Source organism: Nanorana parkeri, unplaced genomic scaffold, assembly GCF_000935625.1.
Source record: "Nanorana parkeri isolate BGI_ZX_2015 unplaced genomic scaffold, ASM93562v1 scaffold120, whole genome shotgun sequence".
NCBI lineage: Eukaryota > Metazoa > Chordata > Amphibia > Anura > Dicroglossidae > Nanorana > Nanorana parkeri.
The window spans coordinates 319,837-347,658 of record NW_017306388.1 but is presented as its reverse complement, the minus strand read 5'-3'; the positions used below and the strand labels follow the sequence as shown (position 1 = coordinate 347,658).

Below are 27,822 nucleotides of genomic sequence, written 5' to 3'. Positions count from 1 at the left end.
TCTTTTTGTAGTAGATTACTGAATTTAGATTTTAAGTGTTGGGTTTGGGGTTTGAGGCACGGTCCTGCAGCAATGGGGGGCTGTGATTGATGGTTCTGGGCTATTTAAAACTGTGTGTGCTATTTATTGCTACATGTCACTGTGCCTGAGGAAGGGGTTCCTCAGTGGCCCTGAAATGTTGCATCATTTTGAAACAAATAAATCCTCTATTTTTTTATTGTTACAACAGTGTGTTGGTGATATTTCACATTTTAATCTCTCCAATGAGGACACAGACAGCAACAAAAACACTATTTTTATAGAGGGGAGAAGGGTTAGAATGTCTCTCAGGTTCTTATTGCTGCCTGTGCCTTGCTCCTTTTTTTAGCTGGTGTTTTGCTCTTATCTAAGTGCAGATCTTTTTCTCTGAGTTGGTGACATTTAACCAGTACAGAAACTTACATGGTACCAATGATGGTACCTTGTACTATACACTAATAATTCTCACCTAAAGCCCTGGTGAAGGGACATGTTAAAACCTCAAAATGCGTTGGATATAATTGCAACAATCACAAAAAATCCATCTTTGAATTAAGAGTCATTTGATGTACCGTACTTTGTTCTCCAAGTGACAGCCGTTCCCATAATTTCTTGTTCGGTAGTCACAGGGACAGGAAGTGAGGAAACATCTTCCCAATGAAGCCACAGACACCAAAAATAAAAAAACTTGGCAAAAGTTCTGGTTTTCCCCCATTTTATCCATGAGGCTGGCTTCACACCTATCCGTCTGTGTTTTCCTGCATTTCTTTTTGTTGCTTTGGAAATGTGCGTTATCATTTGTAAACGTGTGCTGCTGCCACTCCCATCAATAGATCCTTTAATATACATCCATGCATCAAAAAACAGACATTACCTTTTTCAATCAATGCACCTCATGCATGTGAACTAGCACCAGCTCTAACCGTGAGCGTTAATGTGTGTTAACAGTGCACACATTAATACACATAGGTGTGACAAAAAGAAGATATGGCTGAAGTTGGGCTTTAAGCACTGATTGGCAGCCCTATTTTTTTTAAACTGCACATTACTGTGACCTTGACCGCTGGAATAACGGGTTTTGTTGGCGGGTTTTACAGTTGAAAACCACCCAAGCATGAAAGGAATTGATAAAAAACTGATTCGGCAAACAGTTCCTGGGAAAAGCTTCTCATTATTATGACCTTTAAAGAGACCCAGTCACCAAGGAGTTCTAAAGTCCCAGCACATACTATCCTGTTATAACATCAGTATTGTAATAGGAATTTTTGATAATCTAATCAAAGCTTACTTGGAAAAATCCCTTTTATGTAGTGAGTGCTGCCTTCCATCTGCCCATCACTTCCAACACCTTCCTGGATTTCCAGTGTGCTTTGCGCCTCTTTCCCTGCTGCTTGATGTGATGCAATCTCCATTTCTCAAGGCTGCATATCCCATCATGCATTTCTTCCAGTAAGCATACATTGATACATTGTTCAGACGTTGAGTGTAGTTCAGACAGCAGGCTTCTAGATCAGTATGGTTATTAGAAGTGGGATAGAAATTTAGTATAAAACTACATATTCATTTTGAGTTTTTGACCAACGATACCCTTTAAAGAATTGTAGAAAAATCAGATATTTTAAATGCTAACTTGGAGTGTTCCGTAAACAATTTTTTGTTGACTTGCAGTGTGCCATTGTGACTTGCTAGGAAATTGGCACAGCAGAAAGTGTCAGTTCCCTAGCACACCCCCCACCCCTGTACCTCCTCACCCTCCTCTCTTCTGGGAGTGTCTAATTACTCTCTGTGCTGACCCAGCTCCTTTGCCGCTCCCTAGCCTCCCTACATAACCTTTTTATAGCTTTCAGGGGAGAAGCAAAAGGGGAATACTATAAAGTGAAACCTCTAAGTCTGCTGGGGCTGCTGACATCACATCCATGGTGACATCCAGCAGCAGTCTCAGGGCTATTGGTTGTCTACCCAAGGGGATAAATAAATGAATACAATAATGAATAAAATACGTTACATGCACGTTTAATCTTAAGGGAAGTTTGTTGTTGAAATGAATGGTCTGGTGACAGGGTCTCTTTAAGATATCTTTGACATCTCCTGGCTGATTGGCGTGTTATTGGTATTTCAGGCTAAACACTTCATGTTCTGGGTAATTAAATTGATCATTGTTGATTCAAAGAGAATATGAGTCATTGAAACGTTACGTTTGTTTTGCTTGCACTGACATAAAACAGACACGAGTACTGTAAAACGTATCTAGGAATTTCTGGTAAAAAAAAAAAAAATCGCAGTAAGTGTTTGTTGAACTAGATTAGAATCTCGACTGCGTGGAAGGAACACGGCTCCGAGGATAGTGCTGTAACACACCTAGATATATGTGTACACATCGCAGCCAGCCTACAGCAAATCAGAACTCACAAAGATGATTGGCCAACCAACATATATTGCAGATGATTGAAATTAAAACACAGCTATTGTGATGACGCAGCGTCTTACATGAACTCTCAGTAAGACGTTTATATAGTGTTATATAAAACCTCAAGTGTCACTCATCATGTGATCTTGCAGTAGAATGTAATGAATGACATATGTGGAAATGGTCAGGGGAGGGGGGGGAGGCGTGAATTTTACCAATGTTTCTGAGAGAGGTTCAGCAAGGGATTTCATAGTGAAGTGCCGTTTGTATATTATGTTATACTGTATAGTACAGTCTTTGTACATCATAGAATCTAAATATTGCCAGACTGGAATTAGAAAAGTTTGCCTTGTCTTCATTTTAAGGATACACTTTATTTTTTACTGTTTTTTCATTAACACATGCAACATGAATTTAAAGTGACACTATACTCAGGAACTCAGGAGTTAAATCTTAAAAATGCATTCAATTATCCTAACTAATAACACAAATATATTTTATTTGTGTATCCCTTGGCCATAGATCCTCAAATCATCTCTGAATTGGTGCTGATACTGTCCTTCCTTCTGGAGGGTGGCTACTTTTGTTCCCTTTTGTATACCAATCCCTGTGTTTGGTATAAAGTAGCCACCGCTCCAAGCTCGCACCCGCAGTACTGTGACAACTTATTTGGTTGCCATCAGGACACTCTATGCCAGTGGCAACACAATGCTTATACAGTGCATTGTGGTGCGCTGCGTTGCTAAAAAAAGAGGGCCATACATGTTTTAAATTTGTTGTGGTGGGTTGGCAGCCCATGGCAGCCTAATGCAATGCACGTTAACACATGTGCATGAACACACTGCAATGAAACACTGTGAATGGGCTCAAAGTGATGTAAATTCTCCCTAATGGGACCCAGACAGCAAAAGTAAAAATGGTTTTATCCATTTAATACTCCATTAAAAAAAAAAGATACAATTTACAGTATGTTTAAGTTTGCTTTGCTGCATGGAGGATGTAGATTTATTGTCCAGTTTTGGTTGGGGTTCCACTTGTCCTCAGGAAGAGAGAGAGACTCTTCAGAGGAGAGCAGGATATGAAAAGGGGTCAGCGGCCGGACACAGAGAGCTTTTGTTTCTGAGTGGCTGTCACCGGAAGTCACCCTTTAGCAAACGTTCAATTCACATCAGGAGAGACTCTATAAGTCGAGTGCTGCGCTCAATGTTTTCTCGAGGGCCCTAGAGATGGCATTCTTCTTCTTCATAACCTACAACATTCACCGGCACTAATCTGCCAGATGGAAACACAGCAACGCTTTACACACACTGATATTCTCATTTAGATATGTATAGATGTATATAAAGTATAACACTTGCCTTTTATAGATTCACATCATCAAATGATTTTCCAGCTCAGGCATTCCATTCATTTACCTAATGGACAGGGAAACCCACAAACCTGTCTACAGTAATACCTTGGTTTACAAGTAACTTGGTTTGAGAGCGTTTTGCAAGACAAGCAAACATTTCTGAAAAATTACAAGCAATGTCTTGCAATAAGAGCAAAATTTTGTAGAAAAGCGCCACCCGAATAAGGCTGTAGCAGTGCGAGCGATGAGACTCTTTAACGACAACACAATGTCACATTGGATAGATTCCTTGTTAAGGTTTCACGAAATGAAAAAGATTCCATTGAGCCGAGAGATAGCAGTGATTCCGTTAGTGATAGTGAAAGTCGTCCTACACAATAATCCTCCTCTCTCTTGTCCCCCTCACACCAGCCACGAAGGTACCGGTAATCGGTTTATCTTTCTTTATATTTTGTACAGTATTATATTATATTACTGTATTGTATTGTAATCATTTTTATATGAATATTTCTGGGTTGTGGAACGAATCATCTGAATTTCCATTATTTCCTATGGGGAAATTCGCTTTGATATACAAGTGCTTTGGATTACAAGCATGCTTCCGGAACGAATTATGCTCTTAAACCAAGGTATTACTGTACATGATTTTATGCTCTCTTGCCACTGCTTTGTGCTGCATTGTGCACAGTTAGACTACACAGTCCTGTCTGGGTGTTTCCAGCAGACATTTTGTTGTGTACACATAGGGGCTCTGTGTGTGTACAGATGACTAGTAAAACCAGAAAATTTGGAAAACCCAGCAGTTAGAATGACACAAAGTATTATGAAACACTGGGAAGAAAGTTTCTGAAATACAACTGAGAACATGAAGATTGAATTACAAATGGGGGAATGGTCTAGCTACATAGCAGGGGTGGAGGAGGAGGGATGGGGGAGTAGTCTAGCTGCATACTGAGGCTGGAGGAGAAGGGATGCGGGAATGGTCTAGTAGCATACTGAGGGTGAAGGAGGAGGCATGGAGGAGTGGTCTAGCAACATACGGAGGGTGGAGGAGGAGGAGGCATGGCGGAGTGATCTAGCAGCATACTGAGGGTGGACGAGGAGGCATGGGGGAGTGGTCTAGCAGCATACTGAGGGTGGAGGAGGAGGCATGGGGGAGTGGTCTAGCAGCATACTGAGGGTGGAGGAGGAGGCATGGGGGAGTGGTCTAGCAGCATACTGAGGGTGGAGGAGGAGGCATGGGGGAGTGGTCTAGCAGCATACTGAGGGTGAAGGAGGAGGCATGGGGGAGTGGTCTAGCTGCATACTGAGCGGGAAGAGGAGGGACTGTGATGCATACTGATGGGGGGAGGAGGAGGGATGAGGAAGGGACTTTATTACACACCAAGGGTGGAGGAAGAGGGATGGGGAAGGACTTTACTGCATACTGAGGGAGGATTGATGGGGAGGGACTTTGCTATATGCTAAGGGAGTAGGAATGGTGAAGAATCTTTACAACATGCTAAGGGTAGAGGAAGAGGGATGAGGGAGGGACTTTACAACATGCTAAGGTAGAAGGAGGAGGGATGGAGGAGGGTCTTTACAACATGCTAAGGGGAATGGGGGAGGGACTTTACTAGACGCTAAGGGAGGAGGAGGAGGAGGGATTGATGGCAGGACTTTACTACATGCTAAGGGAGGAGGAACAGGGATGGGGAGGGACTTTACTTAATACTGAGGGACAAGAAGGAGGGATTGGGGAGAGACCCTTCTGCATTAAAAAAGAGTAAGGAGAAAGGATGGAGGAGGGGTCTTGCTGCATGATAAAGGTGTAGGAAGAATGGAGGAGGGGTCTTGCTGCATGATAAAGGTGAAGGAAGAATAGAGGAGGGGTCTTGCTGCATGATAAAGGTGCAGGAAAAATGGAGGAGGGGTCTTGCTGCATGATAAAGGTTTGGAAGAATGGAGAAGGGGTCTTGCTGCATGATAAAGGTGCAGGAAGAATGAAGGAGGGGTCTTGCTGCATACTGCGGATTTGGGAGAAATGGGGGATGGCCATGTCTGCATTCTCAGGGGGGCAGGGAACATATGGGGTCTTGCAAGCACTAAAAGGGGTAAGGGGTGACTAGCAATGGCTAGTATAATTGTAAAAGACAGAGAGTCGATAGCAGCCCACAGCCTCGGTATAGATTCGTCCAAGATAAATAATGTATAGCGGAATGTGTCTTTATATAATGGCGGTGCTCGAGGAAGCGAACATACCCATATGATTGGATTTGAGAATTGATTTGTTACAGTCTGGTGTTTATATAGGAGTTAATACTCAACAAGCAGCCTTGGCGTTTGGTAAAGTGAAGCCGACAAGGTCAAGAAAAGGATTTTTATATATATAGATATTATCTGGAGTTGATGCATTAACCAGAAGCCTTTTTTTTTCACATGGCATTGCGTACCACGGCCGCGTTCTTGAAAAGGTCAGAGGAAGCTTTAAGTAACAATGCAGAATAAAGAGGACATGTATTATTTACAATCCCTGAAAAGCTTTCTCCGACTCAGAATCACAAGGCACTTCTTCCAAATGTCTGATGCTTCCTGCCGCTGTTTGAAGAACACAAACGGACTTTGAGGCTTAAGACCACAATTTCCAACCACGAACCCATCATTAGAATTCACACTCGACAGGAATCAGTAGGACACGCCACCATTAGAGCTGAATTAATACAGCTCTGAGTTGATAAATACATCCTTACATGCATTTTTAATGTAAGTGGTGTAAGTACCTGAGATTGTTTTAGTATCAGCCTCTTGCCATCTCATTTACAGCAAAGCACAGACTAGAAGAAGGGGACGCAGCACAAGGAGACAATCAGTGCTGTGGTGCAAGGAGAAAACTGATAGGAGGAGAGAACAGAGTGACAGAGAGTCAAACTCAGAAGTCTGCTGCTCTTTTTTACTGTCCAGTCACAGGCTGGGGAGGGACAAGACCTGTAAGTGTTACTGGACTGCAGTAGAGAAAAACTCAGAACTGGGTGGAGAGAAATGCAAATTCTGTGGCAGGTAAAACATATCCTGAGACCCCACAGAGCCCTGGTGAGATGCCACAGAGCCCTGGTGAGACCGCACAGAGCCGGTTTAAACCATGGCTCTGTAGGGTCTCACCAGCACCAGGGTTCTCTAGGGCGAGGGTCTCACCCAGGGCTCTATGGATTCTTACCAGGGCTACGTGGGCCACTTGTCACCGATGCCGAGCGGGCCAGGAGCAGGTCTCACTGGGGATGTGCAAGCCGCCTCTCACCAGGACTGTGCAGGCCGGTCCGACCAGGGCAGTGCAGGCCGCGTCTCGTGGGCGGGAGCATGCAGGACCAGGTGCTGACATCTCAATCTGCCTCTGATGCTAAACCCTCCCAGCCAGATTGAGATCCTCATGCGGTGGATGGGAGGGGTGATGTATCTTCTCTTTGGCTGGTGGGCGGAGCTCCAGAAGGCCGAGTGGATGGTCCGGAGAAACGGATGAGCTCTCAGTTTGACAGCGACAGGGCTGAGAGCTCAAATGTTACCTGGCTGCGCCTGCGAGATACTGTGCCGGCAGGGGACGAATTAGGCGACCGCGAGGCCCTTGGGAGGGCGAGGCCTTATTCGACCACCTAATTTGACTAATTAAAGAGCCGCCTCTGCCCAGAGACTAGAGGGCCCAGAGTCTAGGGAAAAAAATCACATGGTCTCTGCCTAGAACATGACTAGAAACTGCAGAAAGTCTATTGTTCCCAATTCGACAGACTCCATCTGATGGACCATGCAGTGAGGTAGCTGGATCAGTCAGACACAACCAGGAAGCCAGCATATGGACTTAGCAAATATGAGGGGAACAAGTAAAAGCCCCCCCCCCCTTTTTTTAATACAGTGATTGGTGCTCTAGAAGCCAATCATCAGGCCTAAACACTATCACATGAGGACAAGAGGAGGAGCCTAAGTAAGTCTCGACTTCTCAAAAAGTCATAACCTGTACAGAAATGTATATGAGGGGTGACAGCATAGAATGCTCACCGTGCCTGTTCTAAAGTGATTCATACATAGCATAGTGAGCACACAGCCAGGGGCGTAACTAGAAATCACAGGGCCCCATAGCAAAATTTTGTATGGGGCCCCGTGATTGCTAGTTATGCCACTTGCAGAGCCCACCGGAGAGTGACCATGCAGAGCCCACCATAGACTCTCTATAGTGGGCTCTGCAGGGTCTAAGATCTCTTACCTGTCAGCGCTGTCCGCCTCTGTGGTCGCCGGGCCCCAGTTCCGTCCCCGGGCCCCGCCTCCTCTGCTATCGACGGGCCCCGCCTCCTCTTACATCACTGGCCCCACCTGCTCTTAGGTCGCTGGCCAGTGATGTAAGAGGAGGCGGTGTTGCTCTTAGGCGGGCCCCACTTCATCCTTCTTTCCAAACACCGCTCTCATCTGTGGCAGCGGCTGGCTGTCACTGACACAGCTCCGCAGCGGCTTTGAGGGGAAATGCGCCGCGGCGCTATGGCGATTGTTACGCCACTGCACACAGCCACATCTTTGGGGTATAGAGAGGCAAACCAGGCGGGCAAGAGCACCAAGGGTACCATATGACTGTGGAGGATTCTGCCTGCTTTGCAGATAAAGGGCCACTTTACTCTTTGTGACTCCCATGCTGTGGCGTATCCAGGATATGGCACATGCCCTGGGCAGGCTTTGAAGGAGGAGGGACGCCGTTCTGTGGATCAACAAATGTTCGCCGACCCACTGAGGAAGCTGACTTTTTTCACTTTGGCAGGCGTCCTGCCAAGCTCACTGGTTGCCAGGAGCTGAGCAAGACCCTATATAGGCACATTTTATAGTAGATACACCTCTGCTCCCATGACAAGTTTACTTTACAATCATCAAGTCTGATTGAGAAAAAAAATAGAAGAGTGAACTTGTTTTAATTAGAAATCATTAAATTATTTAGGGCCAAACATCGAAAGCCCCGACTTTGCATCTCTGAGAGCAGCTAGAACAAAACCCACATCCATCAGTTTCTTTAAAGATGTATTAGCGCCGGCTCTGCGTTTCGCCTCCTCTCTTTGCTGCCTAAATGAAAACACGCTTCTTTTGCTGACAGAAAAGCTGGCGATTAATTACCAGGCAATTGGAAGGGAGAATTAGCATACAAATAGCTTCTGAAATACCTGCGGATAAAATTAAAACGCTGCAGTATTGTTAAAAGTCGAAAAATCAGATAAAGGTTGCTCTTTCTGTAAAGGTCATTTTCTTTGGTGGATGTATTCTGAGCAAGAGGGCACAACGTGGTGTGAAAATCCAACGTGTGCAATATCTATAATTATTCCATTAGTCTGGAAGGGGATTCTTTACGTGGTGACTTATAGGTTTTGTGAAAATTGGCTGTCACAAGCCTGGACTGCATGAAATAAGACTTGAGTGTGGGTCGGAATAAAAATACATTACAGGCTCAATACATGAAACTAACACACCTGGATAAAAGCCCTTCAAGTGTATCCAAACCCAAGAACAAAATGTCAGACATTACAGCTTACCAGTACTTAGTTTTCTATTTACATTCTTCTTTTCCTTTATTTTCACCTGGTGATCCTGCCAGTAGCACACTTCCTGTCCTAGGGTGGCAACACTCACTCATTGTAATGTGTGTCAGAGCAGCAGTGTCACACTAGGACAATAAGTGTGTAAGGACTACAGAAGCCCTCAGGGGCAGGACCCTCCTAACCATCTTGTTTTGAATTGTATTGTGATTGTAATGTCTTCCTTATATTGTAAAGCGCTGTGCAAACTGTTGGCATTATATAAATCCTGTATAATAATAATAATAATAACACCTCATCTCCATATCAATCGGGGGAGGGGGGATTCTGTAGTTCAGAGAAGTGAACTGGACAGTGTAGGTAACACTGCTTGAGATTTCAGTGCAACACAGGCACAGAGTACAAGACATCATCAGCTCACTGGATTTCTGGCAGAATCTACTGGCATTGTTTGTTCACTTATCCAACAAATATAACAAAACACTTTTAGATGTGCAGTATATTTAAAAGTCCACAAGGGAGCAAATAGGAGAAGTTGGTTTGTTAATGTGCCGCTTATCATTAACAATTGATCAAATCATAAAATACTTGTTTTTCATTTGTTAGGATTCACATACATTTTAACGTTAAAGTGACAGTTGTTTTCAGCTTGGTCTAATGAGATGTAAACAATTACACTCTTTTTTTTATTGTTATGGTTTACATATATCTTTTAGGGATGCCCCGATATATCGGCGGCCGAAACATATCGACTGAAAATTGCACTTTTGGCTAAATGCCGAAAGTGCCATTTTTGTGCCGATACATCGGCGCATCCCTGCTTTCTTTCCTCCCCGATGGGCTCTGCTCTGTGTCCCAGCGGGGAGGAGAGAAAGTGTGACAGGCTGCCGAGTGCTGCGGGAGGAGAGCGCTGTGAGCGGCTGGCGTCTCTCCTCCCACACCACTCAGCCTCCTGTCACAGTCCGGCAGAGCGGTGTGGGGGCAGAGGCAGCCCGCGCTGTTACAGGAGGCTGAGCTCTACTCCCGCCCCGCCCAGCCTCCTGTGACAGCGTGTCAGAAAGGAGAGCGTGTACAAGCAATCAGTGATCAGTGATCGATGAGTATTTGTAAATATTTGAGGACAGAGTATGGCTATTTTATTCTCAATTATGAATGAATGGGAAGTGATCTACATCACCTCCTGTTCATTCCTGATTGTGGATATAGTAATCACACTCTGTCCTCATGTTATGAATGAGCAGGAACACTCAGTATAGAGGATTCCTGTTCATTGATAACAGGGGTTACAAAAAAAGAGATTGAGGACTCTGTGTTCTCAATCCCTTTTTCTATTTTAAAAGGGAAATACCGGGGGTCCCTTTTAAAATAGCCCCAAAAAGTTAAGTAAAACATAACAATATTTAATAAAAATTGAATAAATAAATATAAAAAAATGTAAAAGTTTATAAAAAATCAAATATTTTAAGAAATGTGAAGAAATTAAAATAAAAAACATTTTCAGTTTCGGCCTGACATTTCTTTTTTATTTTGGTTTTGTTTCGGTTTTGACATTTCCATTTCGGTCTAATATCTAATATTTTTAATTGTTAGGGGTCACATTTAAAATTCAAAAACTGACAGCTGTTTTCAGACAAGTTCAATACGATTTTAAACAATTACACACTTTTATGTTCTTAGGATTTACTTACATTTTTATAAAGTGACTGTTGTTTATAGACATGTCCAATAAGATCTAAACAATTACCCTTTCTTTATTGTTAGGGTATACATACATTTTTTATTGTTAGGGGTGACATTTTAAACTAAAAAAGTGACAGTGGTTTTCACACAAGTCCAATAAGATTTAAACAATGTCATTCTTTTTTTTTTTTTTTACTTTTAGGATATACAGTATATACATTTTAGCTTAAAAAAAGTGACAGTTGTTTTCAGCTAAGTCCAATGAGACCTAAACAATTACACTCTTTTTCAGTTGTTAGGGTTTACATACATTTTGGCTTTAAAAAGTGACATTTGTTTACCGACATATCCAATAAGATTTAAACTATTACACTCATTATAATTGTTAGGGTTTAGATACATTTTCAGTTGTTGGGGCTTACATACATTTTATCTCTAAAAAAAGTGAGAGTTGTTTTCAGCCAGGTCCAATGAGATAAACAATTACAGTCCCATGGCTGAATTAAAGATGCTTATCATTGTGTTAAAGCTTTGTGAATTAAGTCTGATACTGGAGTGCTCTAAAACTGGAAACATGTACTGAGGGAAATGCACAGACTGCCATCTGAAATGCTAGTTGCTTGGCTGTCAGACTCATCCAATGGCATCCATATTTTCTGAGCCATGCTTAGAAAAAAAATGCCTAAGCGTGCAATACCCTAACTCCTCTGATGTGTAATCTGTTTTCTAGGGTGTCCATGAATCGAAGGGTGTTTCAGAGGAATATCTGAACTTGGAGTCGCTTATTCAGAAGGTGGTCTCTCCTTACCTTGGTTCATATGGACTCTACTCCACTGATGCTCCCTTTACTCACTCCTCCTGCATCCTAGGTATGATTGTGTCATATAATGCAGCTTACGAACTGCAAAATTACCTTACGTCTAATAGTTGTGTTCTTTGGCTTTCAGCCTTAGTCTAGCCACATTGAAAATAGGGGCGCCACTAGCCTCCTTAGATCAGTGGTGGATCCCCGAGATAGTGCTGCTCCCTCCCTCTGCCACCGCTCTGCCACCCACACTGCTAGCCCTTACCAGCCCACATTGCCTCGGTATGCCCAAGGCGATCCAGGGTGGCCGGATGAGGCAGAAGCGGCTCTCTAATCAGGCATATTAGAAGGCCGCTCACTCTGGCCTCTCGGAGCCCTAGTGAGGAGCTAGCGGCCGTCTAATTAGAGAGCCACATCTGCAGCGCCCGCACCCGTCTGTGAGGCTGTCCAGACCCCTGGTGAGGGCACTCACTAGCCACCTGCAATGCCTACTCCTTCATCAAGGCATTTTGAAATTTACATAACTCTTCCCAAGAACCATCTCACTGCCTGCATCAGAGCTGAGGGCTCTTAAGAAAAGTATTGAAGATTTCATGTTTTCAGGAAGCTATGTACAGCACCCTGCCACCCCCTCCCACTAGCCACAATCTGCCAGAATTACATAGGGCAGCACAGGGACCAGGCGAGGATGTCACTGGCTCTAAAATCAGAAAAGAATGATTTTATTTAAACATTTTATTAGCATGTTGATGAGGAGGAATATGAACCAGAAAAGACAAACTATAAGCGGATTAAACTTCAGCTTTTACTGCCATTACTATACAGTAATGGCAGTAAATAATTCCAGGGCTTAGAATGGATTTGGCACCACCTAGTGACTGCTGTGGAGAAATCCCCAAGTTCACCAATTTTAAAATGGAAGTTTGCCTTCCATGTATGAAATGAACAAATGAGCAACCATATAACACATGTACCTTGATAAATGCATAGCGCCCATGTTTGACTCACGCTGCTATTTACCAGCAGCACCATGTAATTCATGGTGTCCATCAGCCCCCTCATGCTATCTACATCCAGCAAGTGCAAAGCATGGCTCGAAACTGCTTGAACGCACCATTGAGCTCTAATGCTGTCAAAGACATGGCTAGCAAGAGAAGGGCTGAGCGACACCATAAGTTGCATGGTGTCGCTGGCAATAGCCAACAGTTTTCAATGCTGATTGCTGGACAACGGTAGAGCGCGGACAGAAGTCAAACAGTGTGCTATGCATTTATCAAGGTACGTGTGCTATATGTCTGTTTAACCAGTTGACATCCGCGGTGTTAAACCCCCTTCCCATCCAGGCCATTTTTCACTATTGAACGCTGCGGTACTTTGACTGACATTTATTCCGTCATGCAGCGCTGTACTGAAATGAATTTTATACCCTTTTTTGGGGACAGATAGAGCTTTCTTTTGGTGGTATTTATTCACCACTGGGGGTTTTATTTTTTTACTATATTAAGGAAAAATCACCGAAATTAAAAAAAAAAACAGTTTCCCTATATTAAATGATAAAACATTTATTATTACCCAATTTTTTGGTAAAATATAAAAGACGGGGTCACGTTGGGTAAAAAGACACCAAACATGTCAAGCCTTAAAATTGCGTGCGCGCGCAAAACCTCAAAAAACCCAAAATTGGCACTAGGCGACGCTTTAAAAGCTGTTAGTTAGTGATGTAATACACATCACTTCTGCATTCACAGCCCGGACGGAGATCAGCAAGGAGCGGGGGGTTGTGGCGGATGTGCGGACGCAAACGAGCACATATAGGCGATCGGCGGCTATGGACCCGCTGATCGCCTATATGTGAAACACCCGGTACCGGGTGTTCGCATTGGACGGGTCTTTTCTGCCCGTGCGTGCCCGCTAGGGGGCGCGCGCGAGCAGAAAAAAAATGCCGTCTGGCGACGGCAACCCGCCAATGCAACAGTGCCGTCCGTCCGTTTTTCTACTACGGGCGGACGGCAAGAGGTTAATGTTCATTGAGTAATTCTAGGATGAACTATTTTAAATGCCAGAACCCAGATGTTTTTATGCATCCATCTAGAATGTTCTTCATACCTTCAATTCCTGTTCCAGAGAAACAACAGGACCCAAGAGGAGATCACTCCAAAGTAAAGGGAATTCCTCCTCCTGCACACTTATCCATTTCAGAAGATTTCTCCTCACTTTCTGTACCGGTGACATATCCTTTTGTATTACCTATCTCTTTCTGTCCTGGTGACAGTAGTCATGGTAAATAGAGGAGGAATCTCCCTAGCGAGGGCATAGACGGCAATAATCCTGTTAGGGTTCAAACCCTTCCCTGCTCTATCTAGAACTAAATACTTTGGTTGGAGTTTAGTCAGCTCAGTGTTAGGAGTGATACTAGGAACATTCTAACTCATTGTTGTTTATTTGTGTTCCCAACAGAAAAGCGCATATTCCGCCGCTGCCCAAAGTCAGGTGATGTCGTAGCTAAGAACCCAGTGGTGCGATCCAAGAGCTACAACAATCCGCTGCTGACGCCGGTTGCTGAGTACGAAATGGAAAACCTTGCATCCAACGGGACGGGAATTCGCAGGCACTCTGTGTCGGAGATGACCACCTTCTTGGAGATACAGGGCTACTCCAACCTGACCACCATCCTGGACTCCAGCTCCAAACTTTCCATGGCCACCACCAAAACACAACCTCCGGCTGAGCTGGAGAGACCCTCCATGGGCAATGGACAATTTACACCCACACACAATAACAGCGAACCTCAACAAGGACTATTACACAGCCAGAACTCAATAGAAAATCTGTCCAGAGACTCCACACTGCTTCCTGCACCTTCCTCCAGCCCAGAAACAATAGTTGATCAGATCTTAGAATCCATAGACTCGGACTCTGAAGGAATTTTCATCGATTTCGGGAGGGGATGTTCTCAATCTTCAGGATATGGCATGGATGTGGGCAGACAAAGCCTCGTATAATTACATTTTATTCAAATTTTTTTTTTTTTTTTTTATATTCTGTGCCCTCACTTTAGGGGGTGTGACTTCCAGTTACAGTTGCCAAGTTTGGATAAAGAAATCCATCCATGAAAATTAATAATGATAGTCCAAATGTAGACCTGGAATGTTTTAAAGTGGACCTGTGCTTTGCTTGTGAAGGTCAAAGCAACAGGTTCACCTTTAACGCTGCCCCTTGTCGCTGCTTATAATTACATTCTCTTCACCCCACCATCGATTGGTTTTCCAGCAGGAACGAGGAGAAGGAACTGTGGTCATGACTTGAAATATTTACAGGGCTGAGCATTCTCTCCCCACCGCCATGTGACAGCCCTGGGTGCCTGAGCCACTAATTAGCAGAGCTGTCACTCAGGAGGAAGGGGAGCAAGCTCTGCCATACCCACAAGTACCAGGTATCACACTTCCTGTCCATGGGGGAATGGAGAGAAATTAGTATAAGCAATCGTGTTGGCTGGCATTAACATGGACCTGTTGCTTTACCATGCATTGGAAAAGGGTGACATTCTTCCAGCAAAATGTTCCTCTTGCTCCACCTGTTTATGGTCTTTTTGTATTCTTACTTTTCTTTCTGAAACAGCTGATCCAGAAGTCAATATACATTGTACAATCCTCTACATCAGGGTTGGCTAAGCTTCAGCTCTCTAACTGTGGTGAAACTACATGTCCCATCCTGCATCTGACTCTGGAAGCCATACCTGTATTTATCAGATTCTTGCAAAGCCAAAAGGGATTTGTAGTTTCTTCACAACTGGAGGGCCGAAGTTTAGCTACCTTTCCTCTGCATCATTCTGAGAGCATGCAGACCTCTGCCTTCTTACGACTTCCATGCTTATCTATGTTCACAGTTTAAAGGAGAACTTCATTAAGTCTGTTACAACAGCTTTTGGGGAGGTACATGTAATTGCTTTTCTAAAAAATGTACATCCTTCGATAGAAACACTGTAGCAGCTCCACCATACTTGGTGTTCAACCCCGGCCCTCAGGCTCCTGGACTTGGCACTCTACATTATTAGATTTGGGTATTTGGCCCCACAGATTTTAATTCAAACAGTAGCGCCTGGGAGAGAAAACCCCCCGGGAACAGAGATTGCCACATTTCTGGAGAAGAACACCACAAACATAAATTTACATCTACCTCCTAAAACACTGCTGTAACATGCTAGGTACCGAAACAAAAATGTTGGGAAAAGTTAAAATGTATGTCCAGCTGAAATGTAGATAGAGTGGGGAAGAATTAAAACCCCTGTCAGGTTTTTACTGCTATCTGGACTGTTGGAGAGAATTCCCCTTACTTCCTATGCCAGTGACAGCGTTTTTTAGCCTGTGGTTAAGAAGTTGAAGCTGAACCCAAACTTTAGAGTGCCCCATTGACTCTTGATTGGGAAACTTGGAAGAATGCCAACCGAGGCTCATCTGGGGAAATAGCAATAGGACAAGTTACAAAAACTGTCTCCAGTTGATTATAAGCCATGCTCACAGATTATCTCCCCCACCCCTCTCTATAGGGCCGAGTGCATCCATTCATATTTAGGGAAAGGCTGGCTGGTGCAGAGCAGCTACTAACATGGTTCACAGCCGTGTAAGTGGAAGCTCCTACAACTGCGCAGGTGGTGAGGGAATCTGCTTGGCAACCTATTGCTCTATGTTAGCAAATATATCAGACTAAAAGTGGTACTGAAATGACAGACGGTAATTTTCTTCTGTGGGATTACTGGGCAGCAATTTAGCACTATGTATGAAAATATCTCCACCCTGAACATGCCACTTTTATTATAAATATCCTCTCTTTTGATAATCTGAACATTTTACATGCTCATAAATATAATAAAAACTTTTTACACATACCGGATTGTTAATGTTTAGTAGCCCCTTAGGAGGAGGAATTTAGCCAAGATAGCTACCTCACCGCCTATCTGGTCCAACGCTAATTTGACTAGCACTTTGAATCACCAGGGACTTGTTTGCAGGGTTCACTTCCCCCTGAACGTGAACCACTAGCACACACACACACACACCCCCGCGTCAGGCAGCAAAAAGGGTAATGACACCCCTGGTATTGCGGTGTCACCATACAAATACCACTGTTCTCCGACAATGGACAAATTTCACTTTCTTGAACACTGTGTGCAAAAGAGTAAGCCTGGAGACTGTGATAGAGTGGATGTGTCCTTTAAAGGGAGCTTTAAAGGACACATCTACACTTGTTTATTAAAGTGTAGAAAAGTACAAAAAAAAATACCCACTTCACTAAAGTGGGTATTTCGTTAAACTTGTTTTAAAGGAGAACTATGAGGTGAGTGAAAATCACTCATCCTCATAGTTCGAGCCGACGTGTGACAATGAAACTGTCACACGTCGGCTCAATAGATCGGGAAGTGAGCGAACGCATACAGTTAGTTGCTCACTTCTCAATCAAGTCGCTGCAGAGAGCAGTGACTGACAGTCACCACTCCCGCAGGGATTCCCAACCACTGCAGGACCGAGAATCAGATGAGTATATCTTCCATATTCTAGCCCCTAGAGAAAAAGTAGCAGTTAACCCTTGCAGCGCTGGAGTAGCCCTACTGCAAGGGTTAACTTTTTATATAACTGCAGTTCTTCTTTAAATATTCTTGGAAACAGACAAACCCCTAAAAAAAATGTTTCTCGTAACACTGCTTGCACCCTCCTGGCTCTGAATACATCATGCTGTGCTCTGATATACAGTATATGACTCTGGGATTGCTCATTCAGCTCAGAGTAGAACAGGTCTCCCCACTGCAAACAGTGCCCTCTAGTGGTGACCAGGAGTAACGCATTTACTGAAAAAATGGATGCAAACACAGGGCTACACCGTACAGTTGTACGCACTATTGGTCTTCAGATGAGGTCACACATCACACTGGCATTTTTTTCATAAGCTGCAGGGACCAATACAAATCATTGTGTTCTGTGAAAGTGTGGTTACACTTTTAAAGAGGAACTGTGCTGGACCTGTAAATTGCAAGAAGTGGGCATAGGAGTAGTCACTAGTTTTGCTTGTACACTTCCTGCCTTTGAACCTTTCCAAATTACTGACTTACCATGCATTGTTCTGCACTTTGTTTCTGTGTGGAAGCAGCCATCTTGTTTGAGGTGCAGGGCTTTGCTTCCTCATGTCAGAGCTGCCCCTTTCGAAGACTAGTGTTCTCACGAAAAATACAAATAAATATTCATCAAGCAGAAGGAAAGGTAGCAGAGGAAGTGCAGATCCACAGAATGAATAAAAAAGAAGCAGGGAGATCCTTGATCTGAAGGTGCTCATGTACAGCTTCCTCTCCAGCAAGGAGAACAGTGAGCAGCACAGTAGCTTCCATAGTGTACAGCATTTTATCGCACCAATGTGCCTTGCGATCCCATGCGGACGATCACATTGCAGACCGGAGGGCGTGGCTACGGTGCCATTCACTTCAATGGCCCGCCACGTCCCCTCCTGCCCCACAAAAAAAGTGAGCCGGCCGCAATGCGATGCAGTGCGTTCCGGCCAGAACCGGAATGCACTGCACCTGGTGTGAACGTACTCTAACTGTGACTTGAATTCAGGTGAACTCATGTTTGACCAAAGCTCATACCTAATAAGTGACTAGGCACAGGAAGTGCACTATTATTTTTCAGGGGGAATTCAGGACAAAGGGATTTTTATAGGGTACTGCTCAGGCACAATTAACATTTCTAGATGCTCCCTATCAGATAGTAAACCTCCACTTTTGTGAGTCCAGGTCCTCATTAAGACAAAGATCAATGTATAACGGGCAGTAACCCATTGCAGCCAATCTGAATTTATCTTTCAACCATCTGACCTCAGCAGTCTGAATTTTGGTTTCGGTAGGCTTTCTCCCATGGCTTTCAATTATTTCTTCCTGTATCGTGTAGTCAAGTAAGCCTGAAGTAGAACCGACGCAAACCTCAACAGAATGGAAAACCCCTTATAAAAATCCACTTTTCATTTTGCAATACCATCAATATGTTTTATACTGCCGTGTGGTTTCAGAGAGCGTTGCTGTAAGAGAATATTACAGTGGGGGCTTACTCCATGCATTCTCCATTCTCAAACACTTTGTATTCACTGCAGACTTGTCACGGGCTGCACAGATCTAACATCTAATAAACAGCTTCGGCAGGGCAGGACGTGAAAACATCAGTGTTTCATCTTTATTTAAAGCAAATCCAACTGAACACGCTTCGTAGTCTGGAATACACAATGAGTCCATCTGATCTGGGCGCACTGCCTTTCCCTCTTTAAATTATGGGAGAGTTGGAGTGTTGCTAATCTAATGAACTGCTACATGTAAACCTCCATTATTTCAGGATCATAGAACGCAGAGATACATGTGATCAGATAATTGCTCAGCGCAGCATGGCACTGTTAAAGTGACCCTGCAATGCACATAAAAGTGCCCTGCAAGAGAAAAGTTTGTATACAGTTGCAGCATGAATGAGCCCCTGTGCACCAAGCCTGCTCCATACAGACATGGTTTGATCAGTTCGTAATACCTGGGGAATTTCCAAATTTGGAAAGCTTGATGCTGGGGTGGGACGAAGGGTTAGGTAAGGGGAGTGGCTAATAGAGACGCCACAGCGAACTATTGGTTTAACAGCAGCTCACATAGGGTGCCGCAGCCAATTATGATTATTTGTTAGAATACGGGGGCAACAGTCAGGCAATTGTGACAATTCGTTGGTAATTCTGTGGAAGGCAACAAAGAAACTGATGGAACATAGGATTTTGGATGCCTCACATAGCTCTGGAAGTATGGATGAGACATGTAAATTTATTTTCTTCCATATAGATATTCGTATGAATTCTGTTAAATTAGAATCCAAATTTCCAAATTCTAATGAGGTTGAATAAATACATAAGTCCATCAAGTCCACACGCAATAGGTTGGACTTGATGGACTTACGTCTTTATTCAACCTCAAATACTACCGTGTTTCCCCGAAAATAAGACACTGTCTTATATTTTTTTTGCCTCAAAAAAACACACTAGGTCTTATTTTCGGGGTAGGTCTTATTTTTTTTTTAATGTACAACAATCCAAAATTAATGCAAATCGAAATTAAATAATCCAAAATGGCAAAGTTAAGAATAGGGTGATCAGGGCAATCAGGGGTGCCGTACCTTTCCAAGAGCAATTTGGTAACCAATCGCTGGCCAGAATGAGCGAAGCGCACTTTCACTATCATTCCTCACAGGCGGAGTGCATTTGGTCTCACTCCCCTTGTGACAGGAGCCGGTGCTATAGAGGAGGCATCGGCTTATGTGGCTCTGTACACTCTGCTGCCGCCTCGCTTCCTCTAGCGCTGGCTTCGTTGGCAACGCTGATTCTCTTCCGCGGCTCTTCAAGTTCCCACCTTATGCCACTACTGGCCCTGGGAAAGGTCACACATAGGTCTTATTTTTGGGATAGGTCTTATATTATAGCAATTCCCAAAAATAGTCCTAGGTCTTATTATCGGGGTATGTCTTATTTTCGGGGAAACAGGGTATGTAATGCATCCGAATACATACGAATCCGAATGCTCGTTTAACGAAAATTTGGATCCTTCCCAATTCCGTTCAAAGGTAAACTCATTCAGACATGTGACTGTTCTCTGGTCAATCAGATGGAGTTTTTTTTTTTAGACATGTGCATCAGCAAAAAATGTGTTTCATTCCGTTTGGATTTGTCATTTCGTTTTTTGGTTGCGAAAGTCAATTCCTTTTGGGATTTGGATTAAATTCGTTAGCGGTAGTATGTAAGAATTTTCGTTCCGGATGAATTGTCGTTGCAGCAAAGTGACATTAGACAAAAGGAAAAAATAAAAAAAGTCAGCAGAAGAAAAAAACAAAAACGTGAGGTTCCTCTTGTGCCTTGTCAAGCCCTGCTTGGGTAAGGCCTCGTTAACACCAGACACAGTGGATTCCGGCCCGATTCTGGCCGGAACGGATTCTGCTCACTATGTAGTGGGGCAGGAGGGGGCGTGGCGGTCCATTGAAGTGAATGGCACTGGTAAGGTCTTCCTACCAGACCTTAAAGGCCTAGTATGACTTTGAAGGGGAACCCCACGCACTTTTGTTTGTTTGTTTGTTTTTTTAAATGGGGCCCCTCCTAAAATTCCTACCAGACCTTAAGGGTCTGGCATGACTTATGGGGGGAACCCCACGCTTCTGTTTTTTCTTTTAATTTAAATGGGGTCCCTCTTAACATTTCTACTAGACCTAAAGGGTCTGGTACTGTTAGGGATGGAGAACCGCACACTTTTTTTTTTTTCCTAATAAATGTCATTTTTGCTGCAGGAGGTTCTATAAATTGTACAGATGTGCCACTTTACAGGCAGGTTAAGAGGACCCGCCAGACACGATATTTAAAGGAATTTTTATTGTTTCACTTCAAGCAATGTTAAAATCACTGCTCCTTTAAAATCTGTATTTTTTTAAAGTGTTTTTTTCATTGATACGTGTCCCCCAGGGCAGTACCCGAATCCCCATACACTTTTTATGGCCAATAACTTGCATGTAAGCCTTCAAAAAGGGTACATTTTATTTTCCGAGTTCTGGTCCCATAGACTTGCATTGAGTTTCAAGTCCGAGTTTGAACTTTTTCCATGTTCTAAAGTTCGAACTCGAACCAAACTGAGGTTTGTTCAGACCATCACTATTGGGGTTCCCCCCAAAAGCCATACCAGGCCCTTGAGCCGAGCACAGGCCCAGCAGAGCAGTAAAGGGAGAGGGGGAGTGCCCCCTTCTTCCTGGGCCATACCAGGCCACACGTCCTCGGTATTGGGAGGTTGTCCCCATGCTGATGGGGACAGGGGCCTCTTCCCCACAACCCTGACCCGGTGGTTGTTGGGGTCTGCGGGCAGAGGGGCTCATTTACATTGGGGTACCCCTTTAATTAAGGGGGTACCCAGATGCTGCCAGCCCCCTTGTGAATGAGTACTTACCCCCACTCATTCACTAAACGTTAAACTAAAATGTAAATGAACATACCAGACTTTTAGAAAAAATGCTTTAATTCGTTTTTGACAATTCCTTTATTACATTTTAAAAAAAGGCTCCATCGATGTAATCCAGCAATCACGATGAACAACGCCCGCCGACTTGTGGAAATAAAAAAAAGTCCCCCCGCATGACGACCCGTTCGAACCCGACAAAGACTCGCTGCAAACAGACATCTCTAGTCAGAATGTAAACAAATGGGCGGGGCGAGCCATGACATCAAGGGCTCGTTCTGCCCATTTGAGATTCTCAGCTGTCAAAACACAATAGCATTTGGGAGCTCCCGAATGCCATTCAGGTCTGTGAGCCAAGGTGTCATAATACTATTCATATATATCCGTACCTCCGAATAACGAAAATTCATCCGAATAACGAATCTTTCCAAAACCAATCGCACATGTCTAGTTTTTTTGGCTGTTGGGGATTGCATTACAGGCATGGTCAGGTGACTTTGTTCCGAAGTGAAAATTTGGACGGATTCAAAATCCGGAAAACGAACCAAATCAAATGAAAGGGATAAAAATCCACATGGATCCGAAACAAAACTAATTTTTTGTGAGCTTACATGTCTAATATGGATAGACACACACTATAATGCATTCTATAGGCGGGATACAAACATTTTCAAGCTGAACTGACCTGTGTCAATAGCACACCCCACACTAACCTGGTATATGCAGCATATGCCAACCTACTCCTTCTGCCTCCTCAGTCCTTCCCTTCTCTGGCTCAGCTCACCCTGCTGTGTAGACTTTCCAGGAGAACCATACCAGCTTTGTGTGTCGTACAGATGAATCCAGGAGAATGTAGTCAGTGGCTCCCCTCCTCTTAGCTTACTATCTATGTTGGTTGCTAAAAGGGGTCAGAGGGAGAAGCTGGAGTAGCAGAGAGTATACCCCACACCTTCTCCCACTTCTCCTTCTCCCTACTTTGGCCTCTTGCTGACAGAAGTTGTGACACTGCTGTCTTTTCTCCTGTCAGCCTAAGGCTAGGTTCACATTAAGATGATCCAAGACGGCGCGGCAATCGTGCACGAAACTACGCGGATGGCCACACGGTCACGGAATCACACACCACCGCCAATTGGGCTAGCGGTGCCATTATTTTCAAATGACACCTCAGTCGCAGTGCGTGTTACAAAAAAAGGTGCATGTACCTTTTTTTCAGCGATTGCTGCACGGATATAAACTTACTGAAATCAATGGGGCCGCGCAGCAATCGTTGTGTGCAATCGTGCACGATCGCGCCGTCCCGGGAAGCGCATCCCGGGAAGCGCATCCCGGGATCGACTATATGTGAACTTAGCCTTACGCTGCAGAATTGGAGGAAACTCCCAGCAGTCCAGAGGGCCAGCAAGCAAATTGAAAAGCTGAAGTCTCCGGGAGAGATCCGGAGAATCCCCAAGAATGCCACTTTGGTGTGGAGGAGCCCTGACCTTAACCCTACTGACATTGTGGAATTCAGGAACGGCCACCTGTCTTATGGTGGAATAACAAGGACGCTTATTGACATACATGTGGGTAATCTCCTTATCAGGAGAGGACAGGATACATGTTTTATACCAGAGGGATTTATACAGTGTAGCAAACACTTAATTGGTCAACAGTATTTACAGACATTAGGAAAGCCTGACAGCATAACTAATCTGAACAGACAGCTAGAAATGGAATGTCACACCAAATTTAAACAGCCAGGCACATTTCTTTTGCTGTCCTAGCAAATGGTCCTGACCATAAAACATTTACGCATTTCTTATTACTTACTTACATGACATAGAAAAGTCCATGATTAGCATCTGACACTGATATTCAGGCTTATTCAGAGTCTAAATATATAACTGTATTTAATATTCACATTCAATTTCTTTGTCACTGAAAACCTTTGGGATGGTTCGGAATGTTGATTGTGGCCCAGGTCTTCTCGTCCAACATCAGTACCTGACCTCACAAATGCTCTTTTGGCTGGATTGGCATGAAGTTATCGCAGACACCCTCCAAAATCTTGTGGAAAGTCTTCCCAGAAGAGTGGGCGCTGTTATAGCCTCAAAGAGGTGTATACCCCATATTAATGCTTCTGGGTCTGAAATGGAATGTCCAACATCTCATATAGTTGGTGGTCAGGTGTCCACAAACGTTTGACCATATAGTGTAATATAAATACTGACAGTGATTTAAAAAATGTTTTTGTAACTTGAATAGAGACACTGGCAGAATCAGCAGAAAGTTTTCACTATAATTAGTCAACTGCTGAATGACTAGTCACCAGGGATGTGAGGGCTAGAAGCAGGAGCATCTTCCAGCCTGAAATGTACATATCCCCCTGTGGGGGGCGCAGTGTATCTTCATTACTGCAGAGAGAGTTGTCATTATGTGCTGCCCTTGGAAGTAAAGTCACCTATAAAGGCTCAGTTACCCGGGCAAATTTAAACTCATGTTACTCAGCATTTTAGAAGCCCAACTCCAGCCCACAGTTTTTTTTTAAGTTTTCAATAGACCTGTGAAAGTAAATAAACTATATTGCCAAAAGTATTGGGACAACCCTCCAAATCATTGGATTCAGGTGTTCCAATCACCTCCGTGGCCACAGGTGTATAAAATCAAGCACCTAGGCATGCAGACGCTTCTACAAACATTTGTGAAAGAACGGGTCACTCTCAGGAGCTCAGTGAATTCAAGCGTGGTAACGTGATAGGTCGCCACCTGTGCAATAACTCCATCCTGTAAATTTCCTTGCTACTAAATCTTCCACGGTCAACTGTTAGTGATATTGTGTCACGTACCTAGTAAGAGACACGGAAGGTGAGGAGGCTTCTCTTGCAACTCGTGTCCTTCCGCCCCCTGGAGGTGGGAACAGGAAGCAGTTGGACAGCGAGGAGCATGAGTGCCACTGATGGAACCGACAATGTGCAGGAGACGTCCTGATGACATGTAGTCAGCAAGCCGGGGTTCCACCAAGCAGAATTGCGTGGAGCAGGAGCAAGAGACAGGAACGTAGTCAGGAAAGCTAGAGGTTGAAGCCAAACAGGCAGCGGAGTACCAAATCAGGAGGCAGAAGGCAAAGTCCAGGAAACAGGCCGAGGTCAGGGGCAAGCAGCAATCCAATAGCAAACTCCAAGCAAACCGGGGTCAGGAAGGTCACAGGAATCCAACAGGTACAAGCACACAGGAACACATGCTGAAAAGACCATCAGCACTGGAGCAGGGGCAAGCTCGTCTTTATATGGTGAGCTAAACCAGGTAGCAGCATCACTTCCTGTGCGCTGGCCGTTGCGTGTGTTTTCGCGCACTTCCGGGTTGAGCGTGTTTGCGTGCATTTCCGGGAGTGCACTTGCGCACAATGTCGCGTTTTCCGGCCACATGAAGCTTTGGGTTGCGCGCATGTGTGGCCGCCATTTTGCCATTACATATTGTAACAAAGTGGAAGCAACTGGGAACAACAGCAACTCAGCCATGAAGTGGTAGGCCATATAAAATGACAGAGTGGGGTCAGCGCATGCTGAAGCGCACAGTGCGCAAAAGTCGCCAACTGTCTGCAGTCAATAGCTACAGACCTCCAAACTTTGTGTGGCCTTTAGATTGGCACAGCAACTTATGGTGTGGGGTTGTTTTTCAGGGGTTGGGCTTGGCCCCTTAGTTCTATATACCTGGACAATATTATAAACATTGGCCAAATCTGACAGTGTGTAGCCTGACGTAGCAGTTGGAGGACACGAAATGCTGTGTATAATGTTCCAAATATTTCAGAGGTGACTCAGAGGTCTGAAATGCCACTTCAGTTTAATATTTAACAGTTAATAAACAGAGAATAGTGCGCAGACACAGCATACTCTCCTGTGTACAATAAATGACACGGGTTGGATAAGAGCCAAATAGCGTTGACAAATACATTAACAGCCACCAATTCTGTAATAAATAAAATATAAACACATAACTGAAGATTCTTTTTAAAGGAGAACTATGAGGTGAGTGCTTTTCACTCACCTCATAGTTCTAGCCGACCTGTGACAATGAGACTGTCACAGGTCAGCTCAGTAGATCAGGAGGTGAGCGAACACATACCGGCGTTCGCTCACCTCTCGATCTTGTCACGCTGACTGGCAGAACGGACGGGGGAGGGGGCGGGTACAGCTGGCTCTGCCTCTAGATAGGGCCAGCTGTCACTCACGCAGCTGGGCGGATCTCGGCATAATTGTCGGGATCCGCTTCAGCTGCGGCGTCTCAGTATACCGCGAGCTACAGCTCGCGGTATACTGAGCCTAGGGTGACGGGAGGATGCTAGTTTGTGTCCTCCCGTTACCCTAAGGAGAACTATGGGGAAAAGCCTTAACCCCATAGTTCTCCTTTAAAGACATGAAAGGGATGTAGTTTTTTTTATTAACAAATGACTCAAACAATATTCATAAACATTACCCATAATAATAAGGTCTTGCTTAGCAGCACTGACCAAAAATACAGACAGCCAAATGTCACGTGTTAACCCTTTCACTGTCACCAATGTAAGGGTTAAAGCGGAACAGTACTGCTTGCATCCAGGCCAGCTCAGTAACCCTTATGGCATTCCCTTTATTATAAATTCATGTAAAGCCAATCTCCAAACTATCTCCAAATTAACTGCTTCTTAATGTCTAGGGTAGCTGTGTAAGGACTTCACTTCTCTCCCCTCCGCTACAATTTGTTGACCGCCCCTTGGTGTCCTCACAAATAATGTAGGGCTATGGGCCTTGCATTTAACATGACAACATCAGCGGGCCTATGATTGCCGAAGTGCAGGGGAAAGAGGCTGTAGGTGACAGTCTTAGTGCCTACAGACAGGGCCGGATTTCTCACAAGGCCAGGGGCGTCCGGGATCAGAGGGGTGGCAGGGATTTGTATTGCCTGACGCCCGGGACATGAAGTTCCTGGCGCTGGGCAGGTAGTTGTGTTCTACAATTAGCTCTGTTTTGTGCAAGCAAAGCTAAATGTAGAGCGGGGAAGACGCTTGTTCGTTTACAAGTGATCTTGGCGATGTCGCTGACATCACTTGTATGCAGTCTGCTCGTCTGTCCTCCACTGCCCCCCCCGCCAGCTACCTCTCTCCCTGCCGGCCGAAGATCCTCTCGTCAGGATGGAGAGCGGGGAGCAGAGCGGAGAACATCTGCTCTCTGCTCTGCTCCATGTACAGTGAGAGGTGAGAGCTGCACTCACAGCCTTCCTTCTCAGTGCGGTGCTAGAACTCCTGTATTGGAAGTGACAGGTTTAATAAAGAGAACCTGTCACCCTCCAAATGCTATCACACAGGGGCTTGTTAGCTCCTGTGATAGCAATTAAGTTAAGCGAAAAGAAAAAAAAATGTAATTTAAAAAATAAAAATTGATAAAAAATTAAGAAATAAAAATTAAGAAACAAAATAAGTAAAAATAGTAATTAAAATGAAAAGGTGATTAAAAAAGTAAAATAAAAATATTTAAAAATTATAAAAAATAAAAAGGTAAAAAATAATAAGATACAAAAATAAAAAAAAAATTAAAAAGTAAAAGATTATAAGATGAAATAAAAATGTAAAAAGGTAAAAAAATTAATTAAAATGAAAAACTCCATCGCTGCTCTACCTGTCACTACATCCTCCCAGCTGTAGGCCCGCAATTAGATCCCCTTTACAGTCCATTGTGTCTGCCATTTGTGTGCCCGTTGTGTGTCCTCTGATGGCTGCTGCTCCTGCCCCTCCTGTACCGGCAGAGACTGCAGATTGTAGAAGGGATTATACTGTGAGGACACATTAAACTTAAAAAAACAACATGGGGTAAAGATAATATACTCACCTTACCACTGGGTTCCACCCAAAGTGCCTAGATAAGGGTGAGATCATCAGGGATAAAGTAGAGATCCTGGAGAATGTTGAGTAGTCCGAATCTCATGAGGAAGATCCTCCACTGCACAGCTTCTGAATGTCTTCTCATAAACTTCTCAGCATTGCCTGGGATCTAGTTGGCAGGTCAATTTGGGGATAGG

At 44.1% G+C, this 27,822-nt stretch overlaps 1 protein-coding gene across 2 annotated transcripts in view; it reads left to right on the top strand.

Annotated features, from left to right (window-relative positions):
* LOC108784611 (proline-rich protein 5-like) overlaps positions 1-27,822 on the top strand; it is a 120,943-nt gene that overhangs the window by 41,317 nt on the left and 51,804 nt on the right. The window contains exons 7-8 of one of the 2 annotated variants that reach the window (XM_018553471.1): positions 11,721-11,859; positions 14,253-14,906. The exons of the other annotated variant lie outside the window; for it this stretch is intronic. Coding sequence (XP_018408973.1) covers positions 11,721-11,859; positions 14,253-14,797 — 684 coding nt within the window. The 3' untranslated portion in view covers positions 14,798-14,906. Of the gene's footprint in view, positions 1-11,720; positions 11,860-14,252; positions 14,907-27,822 lie in introns of those variants that run through there. 2 annotated transcript variants of the gene reach the window in all.